Here is a 25,390-nt window from a genome sequence, read left to right as displayed (position 1 = left end):
CAATGGCACATTTTATCTACTATAATGGATCACAGGCTTGAAGAAGCCTCCAGAGTAGATGTTGGGTTTCTTCTGGACGAACAAGTTCAAGTATTACATGCGCAAAGTATATGACCAACAATGAAAGCAATGGCAGCAAAATATACCGGGAAGCTCGAGTCCACTTAACAGTCTACTTTGTTTGCCAAAAGAAAGGGGCGCATTCTACCAACTTCTTGAAAGTCTGCAGCAAAATATAGTCACCTGTGCAAAGTCACGTCACTGATTCACGGAGAAGCAAGGAGCAGGAACTCAGTAGAACAGAACATAAATCAATTAAGTAGCTAGGATATGCAGGTATGCAGGTAGGGTGGTATAGAAGGTCGCCAGGCGGGGGGATTAACGCCTGACCTTTCAAGATTAGACTAGCAGGTAGGTGGCGAGGGGGGGAAAACAAAAAGAAAAAAAAGAGAGCGACTAGCCAACCAGCACTTTCATACGGGGCAGCTCATCGCCAATCCAAATCGACACTTTTTAAATGGTGATAGACACAACCTGAGCACCGGAGCCGACAAACAGCATGTTCTTGGTGGAGTCGGTCCTGCCAAAGGCTGTGCAGGTGGAGCCCTGGACGGTCGCCAGCCTGGTGATGTTGCCCTCAGGGGTGACCTTGATGACGGTGTTCTGGAAGTTTGTGGCCATGTAGGCGTCGCCGGCCTCGTTGAAGCTGAAGTCGTCGCCGGGGGTGCCGCTGAAGATCTGCACCACGCTGCCGGGCTTGCCCTGGTCGTCGATCGAGACCTTGTTGAAGGTCTGCTTGCCGAGGTTGGTGAAGAAGAGGGTGTTGTTGACGTACTTCATGCCGTCGATGCCGAACCCGACGTTCTGTCCCGGAGCCAGGGCCTGGTCGTTGGAGATGACAGCAGAGACATCACCCGAGCTGATGGTGACCTTGTAAACCATGCCGGCCAGGGTGTCGCCAACGAGGAGGGTGTCGTCGTTCCAACCCTTGGCCAGGCCGTTGAGCATGCGAGAGCCCTGGATTGTGGCGACCGTGGTGGCGGGAACCGACTGTCCGGCGGTGGAGTTGGCGAGGTCGATCTTGTAGATTCCATAGCTGCCTGGAACGTTGGCCCGGCCGCCCACGACGTACCAGACATCGTTGCCAATCTCGACCATGCTGCCGGCCTGGTTGATGTTGGGGCCGAGCGAGGTGACGAGGAGGCTGGGACGCCTGTTTGACATGTCAACCGAGAAGATCTGGCCGTTGTCGAGACGGCTGACGAGGAGGTTGCCGTTGGAACGAACACCGATGCTCTCGACGGTGCCACCGATGAGGGCCACCTGGGCGGCTGCCTGGTTGTTCTGACGGGCGACGAGCGGGCTGGCGACAGCCAGGGGGGCAAGGCCGACGAGGAAGTTGGAGAAACGCATCTTGATGGTGATGACTTGTTGACTAAAAGTCGACTTGAGATGAGATTTTGTTGTTTGTTGTTGGTTGAGAAAAGTGTTTGATGTGGGAGGAGGATGCTGTGTGATGAGCTGATGAAGAAAAGAAAAGAAAAAAACCTGTTGAGTGGCGCTGTTTTCTCGCAGATATATACAGCTTGCATCCACCACCACCCACTCACCGGGTTACTATGCCCGAGCTAGATCACCGGCGTCAAAAAAGCTTGACTTGCATACATCAATTGTCCGCCAGGCAAGTGACGGACAAACCTGATGGCGCATTGCGTCAACCACGTGTTGCGCAGTCAATGCCGTCACTCGCAGACATGCACGCCTTGCCTCAAAGCCACCGGTGATAACCATCATAGCCTACAAAAATAACATCTCTCCAACTTGATTCTGAGTCTTGCTGTTGCGCGGCACGCTTCGGCTGATCAATGCGTGCTTGGGCGTCAAAGCTCTTACTGTAGTCCCGGGCGTTGGTGGGGGATGCATGGCTGCCACAGGTACAAACACAAGGAGCTCCAAAAAAAAAGAAAAAAAAAAGAAGAGCCTTCAGGCCGATAGATTTGGACCGGGAATTTCGATGTTGGCACAAATATCCTATCCCTTCATCCATGATCCCCGTCTATTCCACTTGACCAAAAGAGGCCCTCAAAATCAGCAGGATCCAGAGAAGAGGGGAATTCGTCCGGTACTTCGTCTGGTTTCACTGGTGCTCGGGGCATCCCGAAGGATTGCTGACTGACAGAGGCTTCCTCCGTGGTCAGTGCCCCTTTCGACCCATACGTCTTCTTGATTCCATCATCGTCTTCGTCTGCCTTGACCAGGCCCCTGGTCACGTAGCTAAAGTGCCGCTGGTAAAAGTCTCGCACCTGCGGATCAGCACTGAATGGTTTGCTGAGGGCGCCGGTGTTCCCCTTTAGCTGCAGTCCCTCCAGGGTACGCGTGCGGGAGAGCGCCACGTACGCCTGCCCTCTCTCAAAGGCTTTGGCCAGGTCGACCACGACTCTATCCATCGTCATGCCTTGGGAACGGTGCACTGTCATGGCCCATCCCGCCATCAACGGGATTTGGGCGCGACAGACCAGAACCGGAAGTGTTTGCTCGGGAATGTAGTACTTGTTAACCGAGCATTCGGCCATGATGAGCCGAGTGAGCCCGCTGTGGAACCTGACAACTGGCCACTGCTTCCTCTCGGCCTGATCCACAAACTCACAAATCCTGGCGACTTGCAGCATGGCGTATGTGCTATAGAGTATAGGTTGACCTTGAGGCGAAACTGGCGCCCCGTCGTCATCCTTATCAGCAATACGGGGTAGCCTCTTCGGATCAATATTGGCAAATCCTATCACGATCCCCTGACTACCATTCACGAGGCCCTGCTTTGGACTGATGTTTGAACGAAGAACAATTACCATTCCTGTTCTTAACTTGAGGCAATCCAGGTATTTATGATGTTCAAGTCGTGACGAAAACGATTTGTAAAGATGGCCGGGACAGTCCTCAACCGAGTCGACAGATTGATATTGCCGCTCCGATTCCTTCGGTAAGTTGTTATACCTGGTCTCATTCTCCCTCAAAACATCTTCCCTTTTAGGTAACAACTGTGTGGCGTCCACAATGTGAGGCCGGGGAGCACAGAGAAGATCGATCTCACTCTGTTCCAAGTGGTAGCCGGTCCTGCATTTTTGAAGGATGCTGATGAGCGTATTGTCTCTCTGGCGGTGAATGGTCTGGAGCTCCACGCAGCCAAAACCGCACTGCTGCCAGGCACCACTGCAAAACGCCCACATTTTACGCTCGTCAAAGAAGCGTGGTTTCCGACAGACCTCTCTTTTCATCTCAAACTCAGTACCTGGGCAAAGCCTGAGATTTCCGGAATGGCCATCTATTTGGAGCTCTCTACCGCAGAAGTAGCAGTTTTCAAAAGGTTTCACGGGTGGCAGTTGGAAAAAGTCGCCTGATACAACCACCTGGGCGCCACCAAACGGCCTCTGATCTCCGTGTCGGGCAATCTGCATTACGTGACTGAGAAGGTCGAACATGAAGCTCGAGACCATGCTTATCTCGTCTATGACTAGCACATCGGTGCGACGGAGTCGGTTCTTTACAAACCTCGTGCGAGCCCTGCCAGTCGCTTGTTCCAGCGACAAAGCTGTGGCGTCCCAGCCTGCATAACTGTGGACTGTAGATCCTTCAACCTCCAAAGCGGCACGTCCCGTGGGAGCGACGACGTCGACCCTCTTGCCTATAGCCCTCAGCCTTTTGACAAATGCCTTTAGGACCGTCGACTTGCCGCTTCCAGCAGAGCCGGTGAAAAAGATGTTTTCCCCGCGCACGATGCGGTCCACCAAGGCAGACTGGGCAGGGTCAAGCACCGGATCCAAGCCTCCACCAACCTTGTCGATGACAAACAAGGCAGAGTCCGGGACTGAGGATAGGTCGACGGCAATGGGGCCTGGAATTGCCATGGTCGACTTGCTGTGGCAGGGCGGATGCATGGTCGTCTGAGCACTCGATTCGGGATCAGACAGCGCGTTGCAGATAAACATGGTGCTGTCAGCGCCATCTTCCACCTTGAACTCGGACGAGTCTACTGAGGATAGTTTGAGTTGCTCAGCGGTTTTGCTGCATGGGGACGAAGCTCGAGCACCACAGCGCCGTTTGGCGGGTTTGCATGGCGGCGATTGGGAAAGCTTATGCACTGCAGCAGCAGCAGCAGCAGCAGCAATAATAGGTTGTGCTGCATCTGTAGACGGATTAATTTCAGTCTCCACTAGGGCTGAGCCGACGGATCTTGCCGTCGCTTGTCGTGCTAGTTGTTTGGCGAAGCCGAGACCGGACGCGATGCGTTTATCTCGGTTCTGGATTTTGTAGCCGTAGTTTCCTTCCTCCATCCTGTGACCAGTCCACGGAGCTGTATGGATATTTATGTGACATTCTGAATAAAGTGTTGAGGAGGCAGCAATTGTACGGCCAGGAGCTTTCAAAATATAGTGATGTTGGCTAAGAAGCTGGTGATGAGCCCATGATTTATGTGATGTGAACAGTTTCAAGAGGATGGAAGGAGAAGCAATTGAGGATGTTGAGGAATTGACGAATCGCGACGCTACGTTGCGCATATGATCGCCGAGGTGGGGGTTCCGCTCAAGGGACCTTTAACCCAAGAGGGTTAGGGTTGTTTCTGAAGCTTTTGTCTTTCCCTCTGATGTCAATGTCAACAAGCTTTTCCCCGGATTCACCGACGCAATATCAAATGAAAAAAAAAGAAGCAGGTCATATCATAATCATTAAAGTTTTTGGTTTTCGTCTAATGTACAATGTAGACACCGTTCAGGAGGAAAAAAACAAACAAAAGTCTACTCGCCAATCTTAAGCACGGCCTTGCCAAAGTTCTCACCCCGCAGCATGCCAACGAAACCCGCGGGGCCGTTCTCGATTCCATCGACAACGTGGAGCTTGGCCTTGATGGAGCCGTCCTTCAGTCCCTTGGTAACATCCTCCTTGAACTGGGCAGACCATGCAGGGGCAATCGAGTTGTACAGGAAGCCGCGCATGGTGATCTCCTTGGAGACGATGCTCATCAGGCCCTTGATGCCCTTTTGGTCCTCGGGCTTGACGTTGTACTCGGAAATCTGTAAAAAAGAGAAAAGTTGTGTTAGCAATAGTGCATTTCCAAGATTTCCAAAGATCTCTGATTCCCAACAACGGTATATATGGGTATGACAGCAAATAATTTATAACTCACCATTCCACAAGTCGGGATCCTGCCGTACTGGTTCATGTGCTTGAGGGCAGCCTCGAGGTGCTCGCCTCCGACGTTCTCGTAGTAAATGTCGATACCGTTGGGCGCCAGGCGGGTGAGTGCCGCATCGGGCGACTCCTTCTTGTAGTTGAAGACGTGGTCGAAGCCGAGCTCCTTGCAGTACTCGACCTTCTCGTCGGAACCAACGCTGCCGATGACGGTGAGGCCCTCACGCTTGGCCAGCTGGCCGACGACCTGGCCAACGGCGCCGGCGGCGCTGCTGACAAAGATGGTCTCACCCTTCTTGGGCTTGCCAATCTCGAACAGGGAGGCGTAGGCCGTCAGGCCCGGCATGCCGAGGACGCCGAGGTGGTGGGCCAGCTCGAATTCGCTCGACTCCTCGACCTTGAAGATGCTCTGCGCCTTGGCCTGCTCGGCCGACAGCACCACGTACTGCTGGTTGGGGCACATGAAGCTCTTGAGCACGTCGTCCTTGGCGAAGCGATCAGTCTTGGACTCGATCACCCGCAGCAGCGAAGTGTTCTCGAGCGGCTGGTCGATCGTCATGGGCGGGAAGTACGACTTGACCTCGGGCTTGCGAAGGCGGCCGCGCTGGTAAGGGTCGAAAGAGCTGTAAAGGACCTTTGCGACGACACCACCCTCGGGGGCGACCAGCTCGATCGGCCGGTCTTCGATCACGAGGTCCTCACCGGGCTTGGGGAAGCCCTCGGGGGCCTTCTTGAAGATGATGGCCTTGTTGCTGGTAGGTGCCATTTTTGTAGAATGTATAACGTTCGATTGGGGGTATCAAAAAAAGTAAAAATATATAGTGATCTATATGTCTTTGCCGGTAAAACAAGTTGACAAGGGGTATCCAAAAGGCTCTAGGAGAAAATGTCTCTGTTATAGAATGAAGATGAAATCTGTACGTGAATCTGATGTAAAGAAAAGAAGGCCGACAGCAGTTATATATACCTCCTCAGATATCGGAGCTCTTACAAATCGAGTCAGTCAACCTTCCCCCCAGTCCTCCGTGTTGCATTTGACCGTTGGCCGTCTTTCCTCGGCACGGCTTTCACCGGCCAGAGAAGAAAATCTACAAGCTTCCATCCATGGCGGGGCGCGGGGCAGTGTGTTATTTTTTGCTTTGTGATCAGCCATTTCCAAAGTTGCATTTGTCAGTCGTTGTGTTTTTTTAGGCAGGACCCTTTTTTTCCTTTCCTCCCTTTTGTTCTGCGCTGAAAGAATCACGGCATTCCAAGCTCGAACGAGAAATCATGGCCGAGGGGAACACAACAAATGACGCAACCATGTACGGCCCCCCTTTTCTCTTTGTAGGTAATTTTGTGGACACCGCGTGGGTAAAAACCCCCCTTCGGTCATCCCAACTGTCGGATGTCCCGTATGGCCCCGTACGATGTGTACCAGTAGTTTTGCACCGCCGGACCAGCCAAAAAAAAAAAAAAAAAAAAAAATCAATTTGTTTTTGGCCTTTTCATGCCTGCCTGTCTATCTGCTTATCCGTGCCGGGAAGATCGCCGGGGTGTGTGGTTCTGCAGCCAAAACTGCGGTCGTCTTTCCGCTCTTCATAAGAACCCACTCTTTCGGCTCGGGCAAAATAAAAAAAAAGGGTCAGCACTCAATTGTCAACCAAACTTGACACGTGGAGAAGTTTACTCTGAAATGCTTCTTTCTTTCTATTTTCGAAAAAAAAAAAAAAAAAAAAAAGTTGTAAGATTTTCGACCATGTTCGCCTCCCTTGGGTACTGATCGCCTTGGCAGATTCCAGTATGATGCAAATTGTGTGGTCCTCCGCGATTCGTAAGCTACCCTGCCAAGGTACCTCAAGTACCTCACGGGGTTCTCATAGTCAGTGACTTGATGATTGACATGATGGCGACTCGATGAAATTCATATCGATCGCCTACAGATTGTCAAGGTGGAACTTTTTGCATCATCGAGATATATTCCCCGCGAATGATGTATTTTATTTAAAAATACAAAAAGAATTGTCCTTTTCGGTGGCAACAACGCTATTTTGCCTCGGTATATCTACTGTAGATAGGTACAGCCAGACATATTCACATATGAACATAGAGACAACAATTTCTTGTCACACAAAAGGCTAATGTAGTGGCTATGACTGATTTAATGAATAAGTACCCTCCACATGAACGAAGTTGATTGATAATTCGTCATCATTCCACTGCCCTATGATGGCATTAACGGGGGTGGTTTCCAATTCCAGATTCCAAAACTGATGCTTGCTGATGTATCCAAACGCTTTACTTTATACAATCAAAAATCCAATAACAGAATGAAAAAAAAATAGCAGCGATCAAGAAAACACCCGAGATAAATGTGCTAACTCTACTGTTCTATTGGTTATTATGCCATCATGCGCCTGAGAGCCTCTTCGTCCAGTATTACTTCGCCGAATGTATTTCGTTTCGTTTTAGCCGTATCCTCATCCCGATGTGAGTCCCCCTGGTTGTCGTCGGCATGTACCTGTCCATGCCCAGCCACGTCTACTCCTTTGCCACGATGGTTGGTGGAAAACACAGAACTCAGGGATAAGGGCGACGAAGAAGATGGCGCGGCTGGATGAGCAAAGCCAATGTTGCTGTTGCTCCGGAGCGAAATACGGTTGTCGTCCAGAGATGGGCTCCTCATGCGGATTCCCGGCCTGGAGTCGTCAGACCCAGGGCCACCCGTGGACATGCGGCCCAAGGGGAGATTGGATGGGGAGTGCAGCATCTGAGCAATGTGTGATGAAGGAGTCGAGAATGACAACGACACGGGCCTCGTAGGCGACGACAGGGATCTCGAAGGTGGCGCCAGAGATGACGGCGACTGTGGGGTCGGGAATGACATGTTCATGGTCATGGTAGGGCTCCCCGCCATGCTGCCCGCATCCGAGTCTCTACTATGAGCCGACAGGACAGAATTCTTGCGTCCGTGGTTAACGCCGAGGTAGGGCAGACCTGCGGAAAGCGGAGGACCCTGCCCGGGCGGCGACCACGGTGAGACTAGACCATCTGCAGGCCTTTCGGAGCGGGGGCTGCCGCCGTCTCCACGACTGCTCACCAGGCTGGCTTGCGAGCCACCAAATGCACGTGACCGTAGTCGCAACAGCGACGAAAGAGACATATCACCGTCGTCCATCATGGCAAGCTGGGCAAGACCTGGACTATGCAAGTTGCGATCCGGATGCGCACTGTTGAGGCTGGCGGACGGTAGGCCTAGTGACATAATGGAGTTCCTATTCGAGTATTCGGACCGTTCTGTAATGGGGGTGAGGTTTGGTTCCCGACAGACGACGCGTCCGCTTTTGCTTCGCTCGAGACCACCCGACGGCCCGAAAAAGCCTCCGTTTGCATATTCGTAAAGATTCTCTTTGCTAAGTGCGGCATGGCTGTTGGAACCGCTTGCGTAATTGTGCCCATGCTGACCGTACTGGGATGGCGCATTCGAGTAGAATCCAAACTCTTGCCCATAGAAGCCATCTTGGTCATTGGCAAGTGCGGAGGCGTTAGCCTCGGCAACTATGTCGTCGTCATCAAATTCATATCCATCCATATCATCATAATCGTCCATGGGCTGAGAATAGGGGTCGTCTTGATAAATATCGTCATCCGCAAAAGCATCAATGCCTGATCGTCCAGATGGTGGCGCCTCAGACCCAGTTGTGGGCGACGTCACAAGAAGATCTGTTGGAATAGGTGGCGGTGACGAGTCGCGACGAAACTTTCCAGAAGCTGCAGCCTTGTTGGCTGCCTCTGCAAGTGCCGCCTGATAGAGGGCATCCCGACTGGAAGGGGCAGGGGACACCAGTTTAGGCCCTAACTCCTCCGAAGGCTGATCTACATTTACCGACGACTCGGCATCGGCCTTGGCTGATGGGCCGCCGACTTCTTCATATGCTGGAGCCGCCGCCAAGCTAGTGCTAATAGAAGAAGCCCTTGGCGACTGTGACAAGATAGACTGCCCCGACAAGTGAGAGGTCTGGTCCGATTCTCTCTTTGCTGCCGAAGCTTCCCTTTCCGCTGCGCGCTGGGCCTGTACCTGTGCGAACACTCCCGGTAGTGGACGGCCATATCGATCCGTATCGTCAAGATCGAAAATGGACTCGTCAAAAGGTTCGCCACTAGGATTTTGATGCTCAAAGTTAAGCTCATCAGCAAAATCTCCGACAAAGCCTCCGTCGTAGTAGAGTTCGTCGCCCCTGGCTTTCGGTGCTTGCACTCCAAAGGTCGAGGCCTGCTGCTGTTCATGAACTTCACTCTGCAGAAATTCCTCTTCTTCTCCCAAGGACGTTGGCGGAAAGTTGACGATTCCGAGTCCGGAAATCGCAGTTTCGCTTCTGGGAGAAGCGATTGGGGCCTCATGAAGTGAAGGTGATAGTAGATGCTGGCCATGTAGACCTGGGGTGCCGGAGTCTTTCGTCATGGCAAAACCAATCACCTTTCCACTGTCGTCTCTTGGTGTGACGAGCATCCCAGGTGTAGTTGGGCTAGTCAGAGTCGAGACCGGATTTGATCTTTGGAAGACAAACCCAGAAAAGTTCTCCTGGTCATTATCAGGATCCAGCCTGGCCTCCTCAGACTCAAAACCATTATCGCCAGCCCCCGAGAGATAGTCATCCTCCCCTGTCATAGGTATCTCCTCTTCACCATACATATAGTCGAAATCCTCGGCATCAGTGTTGACGCCCGGTATCCTTTCTTCGAAGCCATCGTCATCCATCATGGCGTCGTAGTCAAAATCGTCAATATCGTCAAACCTAGAGTCGCGATACCCAGGTTCGTCAGGTTCATCATCCTGCCGCTCCAACTCCCGTTGCCGATGGCGCTCTTCGAGTAGTTTTTCCTGTTTTGCGGCACCAACCATGTCGAAACTGAATCGTGATGATGTGCTCTTCATATGCTTCGGAAGAGCGGTCAAAGTCCCGTCCCGAATGGATCGGGCAGAAGCAGATGCATTGCGAGACATAATGGTTCTCATTGAAGGACTGGCCTTTGGTTGGGGAACCGCGCCTTTCTCTGGCGCAATCCTTGATTTGGACTTTGGCGGGACTGGTGGTACTGAGCCGGCGGACACCGTCCTCTCCTCCAAGGAAAACCGCCTCACCTGATCATCAATCTCGGAAACGTCACCCATTTTTTCCCGATTTGCTTCTTCTGACGCCGTGGCTTGCAAAGCAGCTTCGGAGTGGTGTTTTGAAGTGGGTCTGCTTGAAGCACGTGCTGGAATCTCGGGTGGAACGTCCTCGTCCGGAGACTGTGTCACAGCTTTACCTATGTCTTGAAGGTCGGGGATGTTACCTGATAGGGATCTCTGCGGTGGTGCCGGAGGCTCCGTAGTCGGTGCTGGCGGCGGCGGGGGAGCCGTAGTTGGTGCTGCCATCTGGTCTGGCATGGTCGACACGACACGCCGAGGGCGCGGCGCGCTGAAATCGTGTACCCGTGTGCCCCTTATCCTTGGGTCATATACCGGTTCTGAGGTGCGCGTTGATTTTAGGATAGGCGCGATATCGGCTGCGTTTTGCGCCGTTTTTCGTCGCGCGAGCAGCGTCGACATTGGATTCTTTAGAAATGGTAAACCCTTCTTTGGTTTTTGTGGCTCAATCACCGGCGATAAACCTACGCCATTAAGCTGTGCCAGAGTGGCCGGCTCAGTTGCCAGCCTGGTCCCAGCTGGTCTTCTACTACTGCCTGACTGCGACCCGTAAAGTTCAGTCGGGGCAACGAAAGAGGATGCCTTGGGCTGCGAAGGGCGACCGGTATTAATTGGCGGAGGTGGCGGTTTCGATCGTGTAAGGGCGCTTTCCGGCAGTCTCGGTACCGTGGTCGTGCTGGGTGCATTGGCAGCGTGCTGTTGAGCCTGCTGGAGACTCAGACGGTAGTTCTGCAGCGCAACACCCCCCATGAAACCCGATTCCCTCTCACCACCCCCGCCATTGGAGGCGCGATGTTGCGGGGGTGATTTTGAATGTGCTAAAGTCGTACTCTGTTGCTCGCTCTTGTCGAAAAGCATTTCGCTCTCGGACGTGACTCGAGGTATTGGTGGGAGCGTTGGCGGTGCACCGGTCGCCGCATGCGAAGAGCGAGGGCGCGAACCTTGCTGTGAAGGTGCATCTTGAATGGGCTGAGGGAGGTCTTGGTTCTGATTTGTTTCCCAAGGGCTCCCTTGGTCTGGGATTGGTGATGTTGGGTTCGAGGGAGCCCGTCTGTGGAAACGAAGGTGCGAAAGCATTGTTGAAGCGGTCGCGGGCTCCCGACGCCGTCGCGTTGGAGCAAGCCTCTATCGATTCGTCGCAGACATGGGATACGGCAGAGTCGTCGAATGTCGTTTGCGAAGGAAAATCGCCGTTCCTGCAATCGGCCGTGTCAAGTACCTCAAGCAGCACGCGCACCTAGTGTCAAGGGCCTGAGGGAGAGTCGCGATTGTGGATGCAGTAGCTGCCCAATGAATAACGTCGTACAGGGCGATAGGCAACGGCGGGGTCTTTGTAGATGTCAAAGTGCGGAGAAGGCTTGGTGTGAAACGGCAGATCAATCAATGCCTTGCAGAGGTAAATGAATGAAGAAGCAAAAACGAGCGTGGACTGCAGCAAGTCTTGAAGCTCGGTTGATTGAATGATTTGATGGCTGAGTTTCTTGTCTCAAATTTCGTGGCGGCCGTTTTCTTTGGAGCTGATGTCTGGCTTGCTGGGTGTATAGGTGGTGCAATGCAACCAACGCCGCTGCAGTTAAGAATGTACCCACTACATGTACAGGCAGGGATTGATACGCACCTGGGGATGGAGATAATTGGCACTGTGATTCCAAGTATATCGCGACAGCAAGTAGACCGTGCATAGATACATGAATACGGTGTGAACGCTAGCTAGCAGTGTGCATGTAATCCTTGCTTATAACACCACGGACAGTGGGATGGCTTGGATGGGTACCTCGTAGTAATGTACCTAATTTTGTCAGCGTTCGGTCGTCGCCTTCTTCTGTCACCCTCTCACCCCTGCCTACCTACTTACCTACCTTACTTCGTACCTACCCAACCCGCCCAAGCATCAATCTATTCGTGAATGCTGTGGGTAGATGCGCAGAAGGAAAATAAACCAAAATACCAATGCGGACGTAATTGACGTATCAGAGAGTGACATTGATGAAATGCCACGGACAACTCGAGGAAATTATCCCCACATCCCGACGGGGACGTTTGTGCAGTTGTTTCTTTACTAAAAATGTCTGTCTGAAGTATGTTGCCCAGCGACGTCGTATCAAGCCGGGGGTCACGGACACGACGTACCTAAGGTACCTATCTTGATTACCACAAATTATCCATCAAATATTCTCCGATTTCTTCGACTTTTGAGCTGACAACACTATATATCGGTCAATTCTCATCGCCAAAAAAGAGAACATTTCTACAGAGTGGAGCCAGTTGCGCGGCCGTCAGCAACCTACTGGCTTCGACGGGACTGCCTGCCTGCAGAGGAAATGCACGTCGGCCCGGCAGCTCGGACGAAGCTTCGGCCAAGAGTCCCTAGCTGCCGACTGTTCTGAGACATGCTGAGCGGGTTTCTCACGTGAGGAGGCTCTGCTTAATCATTGCACTTCTAACCGCAGTTTGGTTGGAGCCGCAGTTGTGGGCAAAGATGGGTGTTGCTTGCGGATGTGGTGTATATCCTTGGGTTGTCAAGAAGGCAGTAGTATACCATCTAACGAGTCTCCAAGCTGCCAGAGTGATGTGACATTACAGGCCTGCTCTTTGTTCTTGAGTTTTCTCACGGTATGTTTACCTTGACATGTCGTAAAGCAGTTATCTCTCGCATAGGTGCGTACGTACAATTTCTGAACCTGCACCAACAAGATAATAATACTCGACACAAAATATAAGACTGGACTCGGAAAATAAGAGCTGTCAATATGGTTAGACATTTAGGAACTCTTGCTAACTTGAGCGTATACCATCAATTTGCTCGCTTTCCAGCAAAGTCGGGTTACATATAAAAATTCCATAACACTGTTGCGGAAAAGGTATGTCGAGTACATGCTAGATTTCCGGACTTGTCGTTAAATATGTAGGTAAACAAATCATTCGTCGCAGATTCAGCTCCTATGGATTTTTCAACAACCAAAAGTAGTCCCACATCCGATTGTCGGAGTCAAGACATGCTCCGATATTGCGTTTTATAATATTTTCCCACGCCAAGCCCGGCTTTGAGGTAAGTGTGTTGACACGATAGAGCAGTCTCGCAACGGCGATGGTACGACTCGATCTGATTCGTTGCAGATCCTACTCCATCGCAGTTGCGCGAGAGCCAAACGCACGAAATCGCGCGGCATGCAGCTTTCTTGCAGCGGCAGGCGCAGGTCTGGGGGCTATTGGGACCGCGTTGTCGAGGAATCTGGAAACCTCTGATTGGACATGGAGGGGCAAAAGCTTGCCCGTCATTCACACCCACATCCATATCCACACCACTACCCACCTCACGCTTCACCTTTGCCGGTGCTATAAGTACCTTTTTTCCGTCTTCTCAGCCTCCTTCACCTCGTTGGACAACTCTACATCGGTGGTCAGGCTGGCCGCCATTTCTAGGCCCATTGACTTTTTTTTCCCGTCGCAGCTGCGTCAGATCGCAATGATGGCAAAAAACAAAATGCCAGCGCAACGTCTCTATCTCCGGCCCGGTACGTGGTGATCATGAAGTTAGGCCAGGAGGGATGGGGAGGGGAGAGAGGTGCGGCTTTTGGTTTTAAGAAGCATGATGTGCCATAATGTCACGCTTCTCGCACCTTGTGTTTATCCCTATACCATTTGTCCACTTCGTTCCTCTTTAACTCCTTAAGTTGGCATTGTTCCAATTCTCGCAGAGCTGCTCAGTGGGAAGGACGTTACCGCTCCTATCATACACAGACAAAAGCCAGAAGCAAAATGTCACAACACTTGAACAGTAGAGGCCAGACCTCACTGGCTGGTGTTCTTCGACTTAAAGGGACTATTCATACCAAAGAAGCAGTGTATTGCTCTGGAAAACCCTCACCACAGTTCGCTATCGCCGCTAGTGAGACCTCGAGGTCATCCACGCCAGTAACAGATGCCTCAACTTACAAGACATCGTCTTCGGTCAGCTCGTGGGGCACGGGTTCTGCGTCTCAAGAGAGGGATGTTGAAGACTGCAGCTATCCGGAGAGCTGCAAGAAGGAGTTTCGTGACAACAAGTGGGATGAAGAGTACGTACGCCCTTTTTTGCGATTATTTGCAGCTCCTGCCAAGCACATACTCTTTTACCCTCCCTACATACTCAAATTCAAATAGAAACTAATATCCAGCTGCATTTACAGGAGTGCACCGGTCCGGTCTCGTAGACAGTCGTCGGAGCGCCCGACATACCCAGTTGCCCTGAGACCGTTGCATTCGGGGCGTGATCGGAAGTCGGAAAGCGACTCAGGTCAGGCGATGGGAGGCTGGGCCAGCTTGCCCCCATCGTCTCGCGGGGCTAGGGCGGCACTAGGCTCCGAAGCGAGCGAGGACGAATCCTGTATGGCTGACGAGGAGGACCAGTATACCGACGAGTGGAGTGGGGAGGATGATAGCTTCGACGCTGCCATCATTGCCGCCGTGGATGGAGACCTAGCACTGGCCGCCTATCTCATCCCTCTCCTGCACCATTCCTTCAGCTCCGCGGTACGGTCCAAGGTTGAAATGTGGCAGTGTGGAACTTCACCCGAGTCTGGACCTCAGCATTCGGATGGTCTGCGACCGGGATCCTCGGCGAGTGCGAATCTGTCGCCTACAACTCCACGCAAACGCCGGCGACGAGCGAGCTCTGGCGGCGGTGGTGCTGGCGACGGCGACGGCGATGATGACGACGACGAGAGAGAGTTTGGAAACACCAACGGCAACCCAGAGAGTCCCAGCTCGCCCCTCCTGGCGTGTCCTTTCCACAAATTGAACCCAATCAAGTATGGGATTCAGCACAATGCCACGACGGCCACTACGAAAAATGACTACTACAGACCCTGTGCAGGGCCAGGCTTCAAGACCATCCAGAGGTTAAAGTGAGCGAGTGACCTTTGCAGCCAATATTTTGTTTTCTTTTCGTGTTTTTTTTCGTAGACCCAGCCAAAAAAAAAATGCTGACCTTCTTTGGTTTACATAGGGAACACCTAAAACGCAAACATACTGTCGTTCAGTGCCAGAGATGCTACAAGATCTTTCGAGGCCAAAGCAGGGAGGCGTCAGTCAAGCTAGAAGAGCACTCGAGGACAGACGAGCCATGTCAAAAAGGTGATCCCAACCTACGAGAGGGCATAAGCACAACACAATGGGCGTCTCTAGACAGGCAAAACCGGAAGAAGCCACAGGAGGCCCACAAACTTGAGAAGTGGTTCGAGATCTGGACGATACTGTTCCCAGGCAAAGAGAAGCCCACGACACCATGTAAGCTCAGACAACCGTGAGACTGTCCACGAGGTGCAATTCCAACTAACATGACGAATCCAATAGGGTATGACGGACTTCCAATTGACTCAGGTGGTCCTCCGACCAGAGAGAGCGAAGAGTTCGCCTCCATTTTTGTAAACATACTCAGCCACAAGGTCCGTCAGGGTGACATTGCACTGCAGGCGGATCAGAACACAATGGAGCGCCTCAGAAACGTGGTGCAGCAGACATTTCGAACCTGGGCCAGCCTTCGCGACGGCCCTCAGAGCGACGCATCATCGAGCCTGACGGGCAGCGGACACCATTCATCTTCGCGCGTCGGTGGCTCCTCGACACACTTCTCAGCCCCTTCAGGGAGTGCTTCTCGCCAGCCTACAGCCTCCTCATTCACGACCATTTCCGCATCTGGTCATGTTAACCCTATGTCGCAGCCATCTCCTCGCCATCAGCAACAACAGTTTCCCATGCATCAGCTCAACATGCAGCCGGCAAACGGCGGGCAGCAGTTTATTGCAATGCCCATCGGTCGACAGGCTAGCTTTTCACCTGCAATGCCGGCTCACGGCTACGGAATGCACGTGCCAGAGGACATGAACTGCCTGCACCTCTACCCGGTGCAGGCTCAGATGACGCCTGCGCTCTGGACTACTGCGCCAAACATGCAGTATCACTTTGCGGGGGCGGTCCCTGCACATGCTTTCAACGGTGGTGCGACGCAGCAGATCAATGGAACCGAGTTTTTCTCTGGGGATGGCGCAGAGAACTTTGTGCCCGGGATCGATGGGGAGTTTGGAATGCAATGAGCAGAAAGACGAGTTGTTATGTTGGTTATTTCGGGTAGATCAAGGCGCGACATGTTTTCTTTGTTCCTGGTCTCGAGTCTTTGCACTGTCATCTGCTTTGGTATGGCCTATATCCAGCATCCCAAATAACCTTGATTAAGTTGATGCCTCTGAATCACAGTCTCCAGGAAGCTGCGTGTCGGTTACTTTGTTTGCATGGAAAATAATACTCGCGAATACGACAACTGTTTCTGGATGTGATCAACTTACTCAGAGAGTATAAATACCCACATGATGAAAATCGCTTGCGGCTGCATCATGGGGAAGTATGCACGAGCAATAGTAAGGATAAATGTGCTTTGAAGTGGCCACTGTCGAAAAGGAAAGCCAAAAACAGGCAAGCACAATGTCTGGCCAACAGTTCATCGTCGAGCACCTTCGACGGCACAAGGACATCCCCCTGGTCCGCAAGGCCCGAGGCTTCCAGTAAGTCTGTATCCTTCCCAGACAGCCGACCAGTCTCTGCATGACCAACAGCAACTCCAGCCCATCTCCCTAACAAACCATCCTCCCTACCCGCAGCCACCTCCTCATAACCTCGGAATGGAAAGTCATCAACGACAGCATGACGACACACCCACTCGCCTCGCAACATCAAACCTGGCGCACCAACATCCTCACCCACTCCGACCTCGGCACCGCCCTCGACGGCGTGACGTTTACCCACCCCGAAACACGCGCCAAGGTTACCGACATGCAACGACTGCTATCTTATATGGACGCGCACGTGCGGCTGCTCGGCGCCGCCATCGCCGACATGGCACCACCGCCGCTACCACCACCACCTCCTCCTACTCCCCCGAGCACAGCGACGCGCACCGCCCCGGCCGACTGGACGGCGACCGCGGTGCAGGCGACGGTCTACGGCGTGCTGTTCGAGGCGCTGCGGCTGCACAGGGGCGACGGGCCCGGCGGGTCGTGCTTCCAGCTCGCAAACTGCGTCTTTGACATGTGTTGCGCCATGCGCAGGGTCGCGAGCCCGGGCTTCGAGACGGGGGTGCCGTTTGCGTTGAACGTCACGCGGATGGCGCCGCTGGTGGTGAGGTTGGTGGGGTTGTGTTTGGATATGCTGCGGGTCAGGTCGCAGGGTGGTGGGGGTTTTCCGGGTAGGTTGTTTGTGGATTTTGCGGACCAGGTGTTTGGGCGCGAGGAGGCCGTCGTCGAGTATGAAGATGAGCCTGGTCGGGCGCAGAGGGAGGAGGCGGCGAGGTCGGGGTACTGATAGGCAGCAAACCCAAGAAAAAAAAACACGGGATACGCAAATGAGCAGTCGGGGGTTTTTACAACGGGCCGCGTCCTGTATTTGGAGGTAGATCTTCACAAAGTGCCTATACCGACCCAAGATCACACAAGGTATATATATCCTCAAAAGCGAGAGACGATGTTCATGGACCAGCTAAAGCACACCGAAAAAAAAACAAGATCATAATTCTTTGTTCTCGACTCCGAGACTAACAGTGCTATGCAACATGGACAACATCCTTCTCCTTCTTCTCGTCGATGGACTCGGCATCTCCATCCTTCTTGGCGGCGATGGAATCTGCCGAGTCGACCACGACAGGCTTGCCGCGGAGCTGGTCCCAAACCGCCTTGTGCATGGGCTTGGCGAAGAGGGCGTCCATCTGCTCGATGAAGATGCCTGTTGACGTGGAAAATACTTGTTAGTACGCTCACACTAGAAACATGAAATACAAAGAGTAATGAAAAACCAGGCTTACCTCTCGTCTCGGGCACAAAGAAAAACGCCCAAATACCCATGGCAACCACAAACCCACCAAACATGAAGTAGGTACCGTAGCCAAGGTCGGTGATCATGTAGGGGGTGGCGCGAGCGACAACAAATGAACCGAGCCAGGTGGTGGCAGTGGTCAAGGCAACACATAGCATGCGGATGTCGAGCGGGAAGATCTCTGCTGCATACGTCCAGGTGATCCCCTGCCAGGTAGCACAGATAATGAAGGCGTTGAGGTAGATGCAGACCATGGCAAAGTATCCCCACCCATCCTGAACCAGGTCGCCCTGGGCGGCACGGCTGAGCGGGTCGGCCTTCATGACGTAGCCGCCGACGTAAAAGAGCGGCAGGCAGCCCAGGAAGGCGCCCCAGATCAGACCCTTCCTGCGGCCGATGCCCTCGACGACGAAGAAGGTGAAGGCGAGCATGCCCAGCATCTTGGCCACGCCATAGATGCCCGTGCTGAACAGCTTGGTGGCGGTACCTGTGATGCCCAACGTCTCAAAGATGCGGGGCGAGTAGTAGGTCATGATGTTGACGCCAGTGAAGCTCTGCAGGAACATGAGGGCGGCGCCGATGGCGATGCGGTTCCGAGTGCCCTTTTGGAACACCTTGGCGAACTGCTGCTTCTTGCTCATGCGCATCGTGCTCCTCTCCTCGACCTGTGCCCTGATGGCCGCCATCTCGGTCCGGATGTACTCGTGCTCTGCGGGCAGGTTGCGCAGGTAGACCAGGACCTTTTCTGCCTCTTCGAACTTGTCGCCACGGGCAAGCCAGCGCGGGGACTCGGGGCAGAAGAGGATGCCGGCGGCGAGGATGATGATGGGGAGGAGCTGCAGGGCCAGAGGCACAACCCACTGGGCCTTGTTCCCGACGTCGATGGTGCGGTCGGTGGCGTAGTTGATCCAGAAGCCCAGCATGCCGCCGGACTGCGACGCGACCTCGAAGATGCCGACCAGCCTGCCGCGGACGCTGGGAGGGGAGGTCTCTGCGATGTAGACGGGGACGACGAGCGACGCGGACCCGATGCCCAGACCGCCGATGGCGCGGCCGGCGATGATCATGGCGACCTTGCCGTCGGCGGCGGCCATCATGCTGCCGCCGACCATGAAGATGAGGCAGGCGATCAAGATGGCCCAGCGTCGGCCGATCCTCTCGGCAACGGGGAAGGTGAAGAGTGCGCCGAAGAAGCAGCCGACGTGGAAGGTGCTGACGATGTTGGCGCTGTGGGCGTCACGGAGCGAGGCCGGGATGTCGTTGAAGCCAAAGTCTCGTTTGAACGAGTCCAGGGCCATGGTGCCACCGATGACGGCGCTGTCGTAGCCCACTATTATGGTAAAGTTTTGTCAGCATTGAGATTGATGGTTTTCAGGGTCGAGGTTGATCAAGATACTTACTTGCAAGAGCTGCACATGATGCCACCAGAGCGATCCAGTGAATGGTCCAGTTGCGGACCTCGGGGGGATCATTCGTCCCCGCGGCGTGAGACCAACCCATGATGGAAGAGGATTTTCCAATAAATAGGCAAAATACGAGGGGCAGTAAGAAGTAAAGCTTTGAGAGATGCTCAATAACAAAAAATAATTCACAAGGGGGATGCTGGTCGACGTACCGGTCAAGGGCGGCTGTCAAAACAAGATACCAGACGAAGAGGGAAGAAGGGAAAGCCTCGTCCCATTTCCTCTGATCTTCAAACGGTCAGCAGCCACAAGTTTTATAGACCATTGCACCCCTCCTCAAAAACCCTTGATCTTAAGTCGCCTAGACAAACGAGGGGCAAAAAGAAGAAAGAAAAAAAACAGACCGACATGCAGTACCGTACCGCCAAAAGAAAAGAGGTCATCTTCGCCAAGGAAAACAACCATCCACAATCAGCTCGGCGTTACCCATTCGCCCAGGCCTGACTGCTGGAGATGAATATCCCATTTCAAGCTTTATTGGTTGGCAACCCCGCGCCAAGGCATAAAACCTGGAGACTGGAAAGGGTGAACTGGGGAAGAGGGCCGGGGAAAGTAGGAACCAAGATGGTTGTTATGTTGTACAAGTTTTTGCAGATGTGCGCGTGACACCGTGGGGCACTTGCTGGGGGTCCTTGGTATTCCCTTTTTTTTTTGTTTTTTTTTTTGTATCTTTAATTTCTTTTTTCTTTTGCCCTGCCGCAGACCCAAGAGGCAGAAATGGGTTAAGGACGGTGATGGGACGAACGAGGCAGAAAAATGGGATGAGCTGAAAGCAAATAAAGAGACAAGGTTGGAAAGCAAATAAAGAGACAAGGTTGGAAAGCAGTCTTCTGGCCGACATGATCCCGTTTTATTTTATGAAGTAGGTGACGTAGCTCGTCTTACTATCGTTTTCACACCCTCTTCAGCATGTGCAAAAGCTGAAAATGGATGGATGGATGCGAGAGGGATGCAGTGGACTGTAAGCTGCGTTACCTACAAAAGAAGTCCAAACAAGAACTTTTGGTGGCTGGGCTAAGCTGCTAGCGCCCGATGCCTAGTGTATCTTCGAGACCCAACCAAGGCCAACGAGAGCCAAGCAGCCAAGCAAACCAATCCGATACCCTGGAGCCATGAAAAAAAAAGAAAAAGAAAACACAACAAACTCCCCCGCATGTGGTTGCAGTGCTTCTCCGCAAATGGCGCCACTTTATAAGAACGAGTCCGGATGATTGTCGGGTTCAGTTCATGTCCAGCACTAATTCTAGAACATGGGAAAGATGGGTCAGGTCTAGAACTCCGGGCCACATACCAAAGTCTAGACTTGTTATCTTCTGCATAGCCCCAGCTTGGGCTCCCAGAGAAGCCAAGTTCAACCAAGCCTTGCGACTCATTTCGTGGCATAATAAATATGTTCAACTCAACCTTGAGATCTGAGATTCTTTTGCTCACATAAGGAAGAAAAAGACCGGGAGAACGAAAAAAATCTCACATGTCTTTTCTCCGCACAGCCATTGCAGTCACCAGCCCAACCTTCAAGCACCCATCTACAGCAGCGTGCAATATGAAGACGGAACGGGTAAGCGTCACCCCCCAAGAAACCGACATCAAAATTTTTCTTTCTCTTGGCTTGATGGGGGACCAAATGTACTCCGCAAATGCCAAGCTGAATTGGAGCCGCCAAGGCAATATCTACGGAGAGATGACCGATATTTTGGGGTCTGCCGAAACGTTCAACCCTCGACCCTAACCCTGGTAGATCTGGGGTTGAGTTTGGAGTTTACATCCATCCCATCATGATGATACAAAGTAGCTCTTTTCCTTGTTTATCTGTCGACCTTGTATCTTTTACTTGTTTTCAGCTTGTTCAGTGTCTGCACTCACAAAGCACAATGCCTTGGGTAAACATCTCGATGCATTGGCAGGGAACCCTTGGACCATCTGTGCGTTGCCGTTTCCTCGGACCAACCATGTCGTAGGCTTTCATCCCATCATGATATCCTGATCCTTTTCCCAAGCCCGTGGGCGTTCTTCAGCAAAGGATACGGAAGTGACGTAGAGAGGCTGCGTCTCACCCGACCTTTCCGTCCAAAATGGGTATATAAGAGGGTCGTCTATTCTTGCCAAGGCTCGGGAGTTATTTAGACAAAAGCCAACATCAGAAAAGATCAATCCCATCAGGTAACCTATCTTTTTTTGGATGCCAAGATGTTTATCCGGAGCACAGTGGTCCTTGCGGCAATCTCGCAGGTGGTGAGGTGCATCCCCGTGGGCGCGGTCGATGTGGGCCAAGAGTGCGTGTTTGGCGGGTCCGATGGCATCGCCAGGATCGGCAAGTCCAAGACCTCATGTTCGTCCTTGGTCATCTCGGCGATGAAGATATCCGCCGGGCAGATTCTGGATTTGACAAACCTCCAAGATGGTTCCACTGTAAGTTGATCCAAAAAAAACCCCCAAAAAAACCTTGATGGCAGAAGAGCAGCTGTAGAAAGTCGAAACTGACGGCAAATTTTCCAGGTCATTTTCCGTGGAACCACAAGCTTTGACCATGCAGAGGGAGACGGCCACGTCTTTTCCATTTCGGGTTCAAGGATAAATATCCGCTGTGACCAGGACTGCACGTTCAACGGTCTGGGAGTCCAAAACCAGGCTGGCATCGGAAAATCAGTATCTCTGTTCCACCTCCAGAACCTCGTTGACTCCTCAATCGTAGGCCTCAACATCAGGAACGCTCCTGCACATGGGCTTTTGCTCAACAATGTGCAGAACCTGTCCATCAGGAATGTGAGCATTGATGGTGGTGCTGGTAGTGATCTCGGCAGAGACGCGGCTGGCTTCACCATTTCAAACAGCAGCAACGTAGCCATTGATGGTTCGGCTGTGCGGGGACAGGACAACTGCGTAACGGTGGATAGTGGAAGCGTAAGTGCAGTCATCCAGAAACCTGACTGACTATTCATTTGGTGTCATATCTCCTTTTTTCCCCAGTCAACATATTCCTAGTGACGGCGTCCACAACATGTAACTAACCGAAATTCTTCCACACAGAACATTGCGTTCACCAACGGTCTCTGCTCCAGCGGCAGCGGCATCACCATCGGCCCTGTCGGCAAGTCCGTAACCACAATCTCCAATATCACCGTTTCAGACACCACCATTGAAAAGGCAGGAGTGGCCGCTATTCAAATACAGAGCTACGCAGGCGGCTCCGGCTCCATAAAGGACGTCACTTTCCGCAACATAATCATCAACGGCGGCGGGGCCCCCGGGTCTGGGATCGTGGTCAACCAGGCCTTTGACAGCAGAGATCAGACCGCCACGCCTCCCAACGGCGTCACCATATTCAACTTGAAGATGCAGAACGTCACGGGCACGGTGGATGGCGGTGCTGCCAACGTCTCGATCAGGTGTGGGCTAGGTGACTGCCATGACTGGAGTTGGGAGGGTGTGACTGTGACTGGAGGTGGCAAGGCGGTTGATTGTGTTAATTTGCCTAAGGGTGTCTCTTGCTAAAAATATAGGCTCAAGATGCTAGTCCAAGTACCTGTGCGCTTGGATTAGAGCGTTTGGGATTACAGTACTAGCTGGTTCGTCTTTCTGCATGCTCCTGGTATACAGTGATCGCCCAACAAGAGAACAGTCCCATGAGGTGCAACAAGCCTTCTTGTTTATAATCCTGAACTGCTATCGCCAGCACTTGAGACTTTCGACAAACTATATCAGCGATCAACAGTCAAGCGTATTCAAATCTAGCTCTTCTTTCCTCCTACGAACCAAGAGTTTCAGATTGGGGTGGTTTGCATATCTGACACTAATGGTAATTGGCTGTAAGTTTTCACACCCATCGGCCAACTTCCAATCGTACTTGAGAAGGATGTGTGCCATGGCAATCTTGAGCTCGTTGGCCGCGAAGTAGCGACCGGGGCAGGCATGGACTCCGTGGCCGAATCCAAAATGGTTGGCGCTGACACTGATCAAGTGCGACTTGGCCTCCTCGCCAGGGGTTTTTCGCATTTCCACGAAACGGTAGGGGTTGTAGCGGTGAGGCTCCGGGTAGATCTCTTCGTCCATCATGGGCGAGGAATCCATGAAAAGCTTTGTGCCCTTCTTGATAACGAACCCATCGCTCAGTTTAACGTCGACTAGGGCCTGGCGCAGAAAGAATGCTAGCGATGGGAGAGGTAATGTTGGCATCAATTTTTTTTTTCTGAAAGAGCCAGCCATAACGATTATTTGAGCCATCGGCGTCATGATATGACCAGTGAACGAAGGCGCTTTTTTAATTTTTCTTTTTTTATATAACACAAAACAATGAAAGACTTACCAAGAAAAGTAGGTCTCATCCTCTGAGATTCTTTGAAACAGCTATCCATTAGGACCAGTTTTTGAAACGCTGCCTTTTTCAGACCATGAGCGCCAAGGACTTCGATAACCTCGCGTCGAAGTGACTCAATCAATTCGGGATGCCCTGCAAGATCCGCCATGGTCTGCGTAAGAAGGTCCGTTGTGGTGTGTATCGCCACCAGGCTCATGGTTATTTGAGCAATTGCCGGGTCGTAGCCGTGTTTTATTTCAGCTGCGAACCATTCAAGAGAATCATGATAGGGTTTTGGCTCGCCGCGCGCCACGGCCTCCTTGTTGAGCGCAGCCCGCTTGCCCACGTGTGGTTGCAACACGTCCCGGCAAGCCTGCAGCGCCTGTTGTATCTCACGACTGGCCGGCATGAACCGGTAGGCGAACGGACGCAAGATACGCGGCCAAGCGGATATTTGACCACGGTGCTTAAACACGGTCCTCACGTAGTGGGTAGAGGCTTTGATCCATTTTTCGTCGTTGCATAGCTCCTGCCCCATGAAGACCCGTGATGACATTCGAGCGACGACAGGCATGATCTTGCCCTCGGTTAATTCAGTCCATTCTGTGCATAGTGCGGTGATTTATTCAGTAAGGCCACTTGATATTTGTCTGCCGAGAATCGGGGCGATGACGACCAGTACACACTACCTTTGGAATCGGTGAAAATATCCTGAAGAGCCAAGGAAGCTTCTTCTGATATGGGTGAAGTCACAAAACCTAAGGTTTTGGGTGACGACGGAGTTAGCAACGGTTGATATGTTGATATTTGGAAAGCACTTATGCTTACTCAGCTTTTTGGTCAAGTGTTTACTAACGACGTTTGGTAGTTCCAGGGGCCCTCCAATTGGTTCCAAGCCCGGGAGGTAGCCATGGCCGACCTGTGTGGATATTTGTCAATGGGGATAAATCATGTGGGACAGGTTGTAGTTGAAATAAATAACCAATAAAGAAGTACTTATAAATGCACATGGGAGGTAGGTACCTACTTCCGTAATCGCTTTATTGAAACTGAGGTCCATGCTGCCCTTCAGCTCCTCAACATACCTGGGAGGGAGGACGAGCTGAGGGCCATTGTCCGTCATAACCCGGTATGGCTTGTCCTTGAATGGGGCCGCGCGATCCATAACTCTTCGAGCATTAACAAGGAACTCAGCACGGGTTCTAGAAGTAGTCAACTCGGTAAATTTGTTCGGATTCGCATGTGGCAGATCTTGGTACTTGTCCCGCATGCTGTACACAACCAGCGCTACAAGTACGCCGGTTATAACGCAAGATGAGTACCATGACGAATAATCGAACCCGACCACTGGAGCGAACCCCACATGTGAAGTGTTGGCGAGCTGGCTCATCTTAACTTGATTGGCAAGCGAAATCGAAGACGTTGATTCTGGAATGA

The 25,390-nt window shown here is 52.4% G+C and overlaps 7 protein-coding genes across 7 annotated transcripts; 3 read left to right on the top strand and 4 right to left on the bottom strand.

The window, feature by feature from the left end:
• Positions 1 to 513: 513 nt before the first annotated feature.
• PgNI_04466 (uncharacterized protein) lies at positions 514 to 6,489 on the bottom strand (the record flags this gene model as incomplete). Its single annotated transcript, XM_031124511.1, has 5 exons — positions 5,180 to 6,489; positions 4,832 to 5,066; positions 2,142 to 4,348; positions 1,802 to 1,858; positions 514 to 1,521 (listed from the first exon to the last, which is right to left on the bottom strand). Exons 1-5 carry the CDS (start codon positions 5,948 to 5,950, stop codon positions 514 to 516), a joined length of 4,278 nt encoding a protein of 1,425 aa, XP_030984166.1. The 5' UTR covers positions 5,951 to 6,489.
• A 1,075-nt stretch (positions 6,490 to 7,564) lies between these two features.
• On the bottom strand, positions 7,565 to 11,431 carry PgNI_04465 (uncharacterized protein; the record flags this gene model as incomplete). The annotated part of the gene is made up of 1 exon (XM_031124510.1): positions 7,565 to 11,431. One exon carries the CDS (start codon positions 11,429 to 11,431, stop codon positions 7,565 to 7,567), a length of 3,867 nt encoding a protein of 1,288 aa, XP_030984163.1.
• Positions 11,432 to 12,433: 1,002 nt separating this feature from the next.
• Positions 12,434 to 12,921, top strand: PgNI_04464 (uncharacterized protein; the record flags this gene model as incomplete). The annotated part of the gene is made up of 2 exons (XM_031124509.1): positions 12,434 to 12,489; positions 12,594 to 12,921. Coding segments are annotated over 2 exons (204 nt in total), but the record flags the coding sequence as incomplete, so codon positions are not given.
• An 866-nt stretch (positions 12,922 to 13,787) lies between these two features.
• PgNI_04463 (uncharacterized protein) lies at positions 13,788 to 17,880 on the top strand. The gene is made up of 5 exons (XM_031124508.1): positions 13,788 to 14,412; positions 14,524 to 15,240; positions 15,342 to 15,622; positions 15,689 to 16,893; positions 16,990 to 17,880. The coding sequence occupies exons 1-4, from the start codon at positions 14,114 to 14,116 to the stop codon at positions 16,426 to 16,428; spliced, it is 2,037 nt and encodes a 678-aa protein (XP_030984161.1). The 5' UTR covers positions 13,788 to 14,113; the 3' UTR covers positions 16,429 to 16,893; positions 16,990 to 17,880.
• On the bottom strand, positions 17,766 to 20,358 carry PgNI_04462 (uncharacterized protein). The gene is made up of 3 exons (XM_031124507.1): positions 19,597 to 20,358; positions 18,186 to 19,526; positions 17,766 to 18,106 (listed from the first exon to the last, which is right to left on the bottom strand). Exons 1-3 carry the CDS (start codon positions 19,694 to 19,696, stop codon positions 17,928 to 17,930), a joined length of 1,620 nt encoding a protein of 539 aa, XP_030984162.1. The 5' UTR covers positions 19,697 to 20,358; the 3' UTR covers positions 17,766 to 17,927.
• Positions 20,359 to 21,846: 1,488 nt separating this feature from the next.
• On the top strand, positions 21,847 to 23,151 carry PgNI_04461 (uncharacterized protein; the record flags this gene model as incomplete). Its single annotated transcript, XM_031124506.1, has 3 exons — positions 21,847 to 22,068; positions 22,156 to 22,560; positions 22,687 to 23,151. 3 exons carry the CDS (start codon positions 21,847 to 21,849, stop codon positions 23,149 to 23,151), a joined length of 1,092 nt encoding a protein of 363 aa, XP_030984159.1.
• A 213-nt stretch (positions 23,152 to 23,364) lies between these two features.
• PgNI_04460 (uncharacterized protein) lies at positions 23,365 to 25,343 on the bottom strand (the record flags this gene model as incomplete). The annotated part of the gene is made up of 5 exons (XM_031124505.1): positions 23,365 to 23,804; positions 23,963 to 24,556; positions 24,643 to 24,711; positions 24,782 to 24,872; positions 24,981 to 25,343. 5 exons carry the CDS (start codon positions 25,341 to 25,343, stop codon positions 23,365 to 23,367), a joined length of 1,557 nt encoding a protein of 518 aa, XP_030984160.1.
• Positions 25,344 to 25,390: the final 47 nt, after the last annotated feature.

This window comes from Pyricularia grisea, assembly GCF_004355905.1.
Source record: "Pyricularia grisea strain NI907 chromosome Unknown Pyricularia_grisea_NI907_Scaffold_2, whole genome shotgun sequence".
NCBI classification, from domain to species: Eukaryota; Fungi; Ascomycota; class Sordariomycetes; order Magnaporthales; family Pyriculariaceae; genus Pyricularia; species Pyricularia grisea.
Note: the sequence above shows the minus strand (reverse complement) of the source record. Positions and strands in the feature narration are given on the sequence as shown.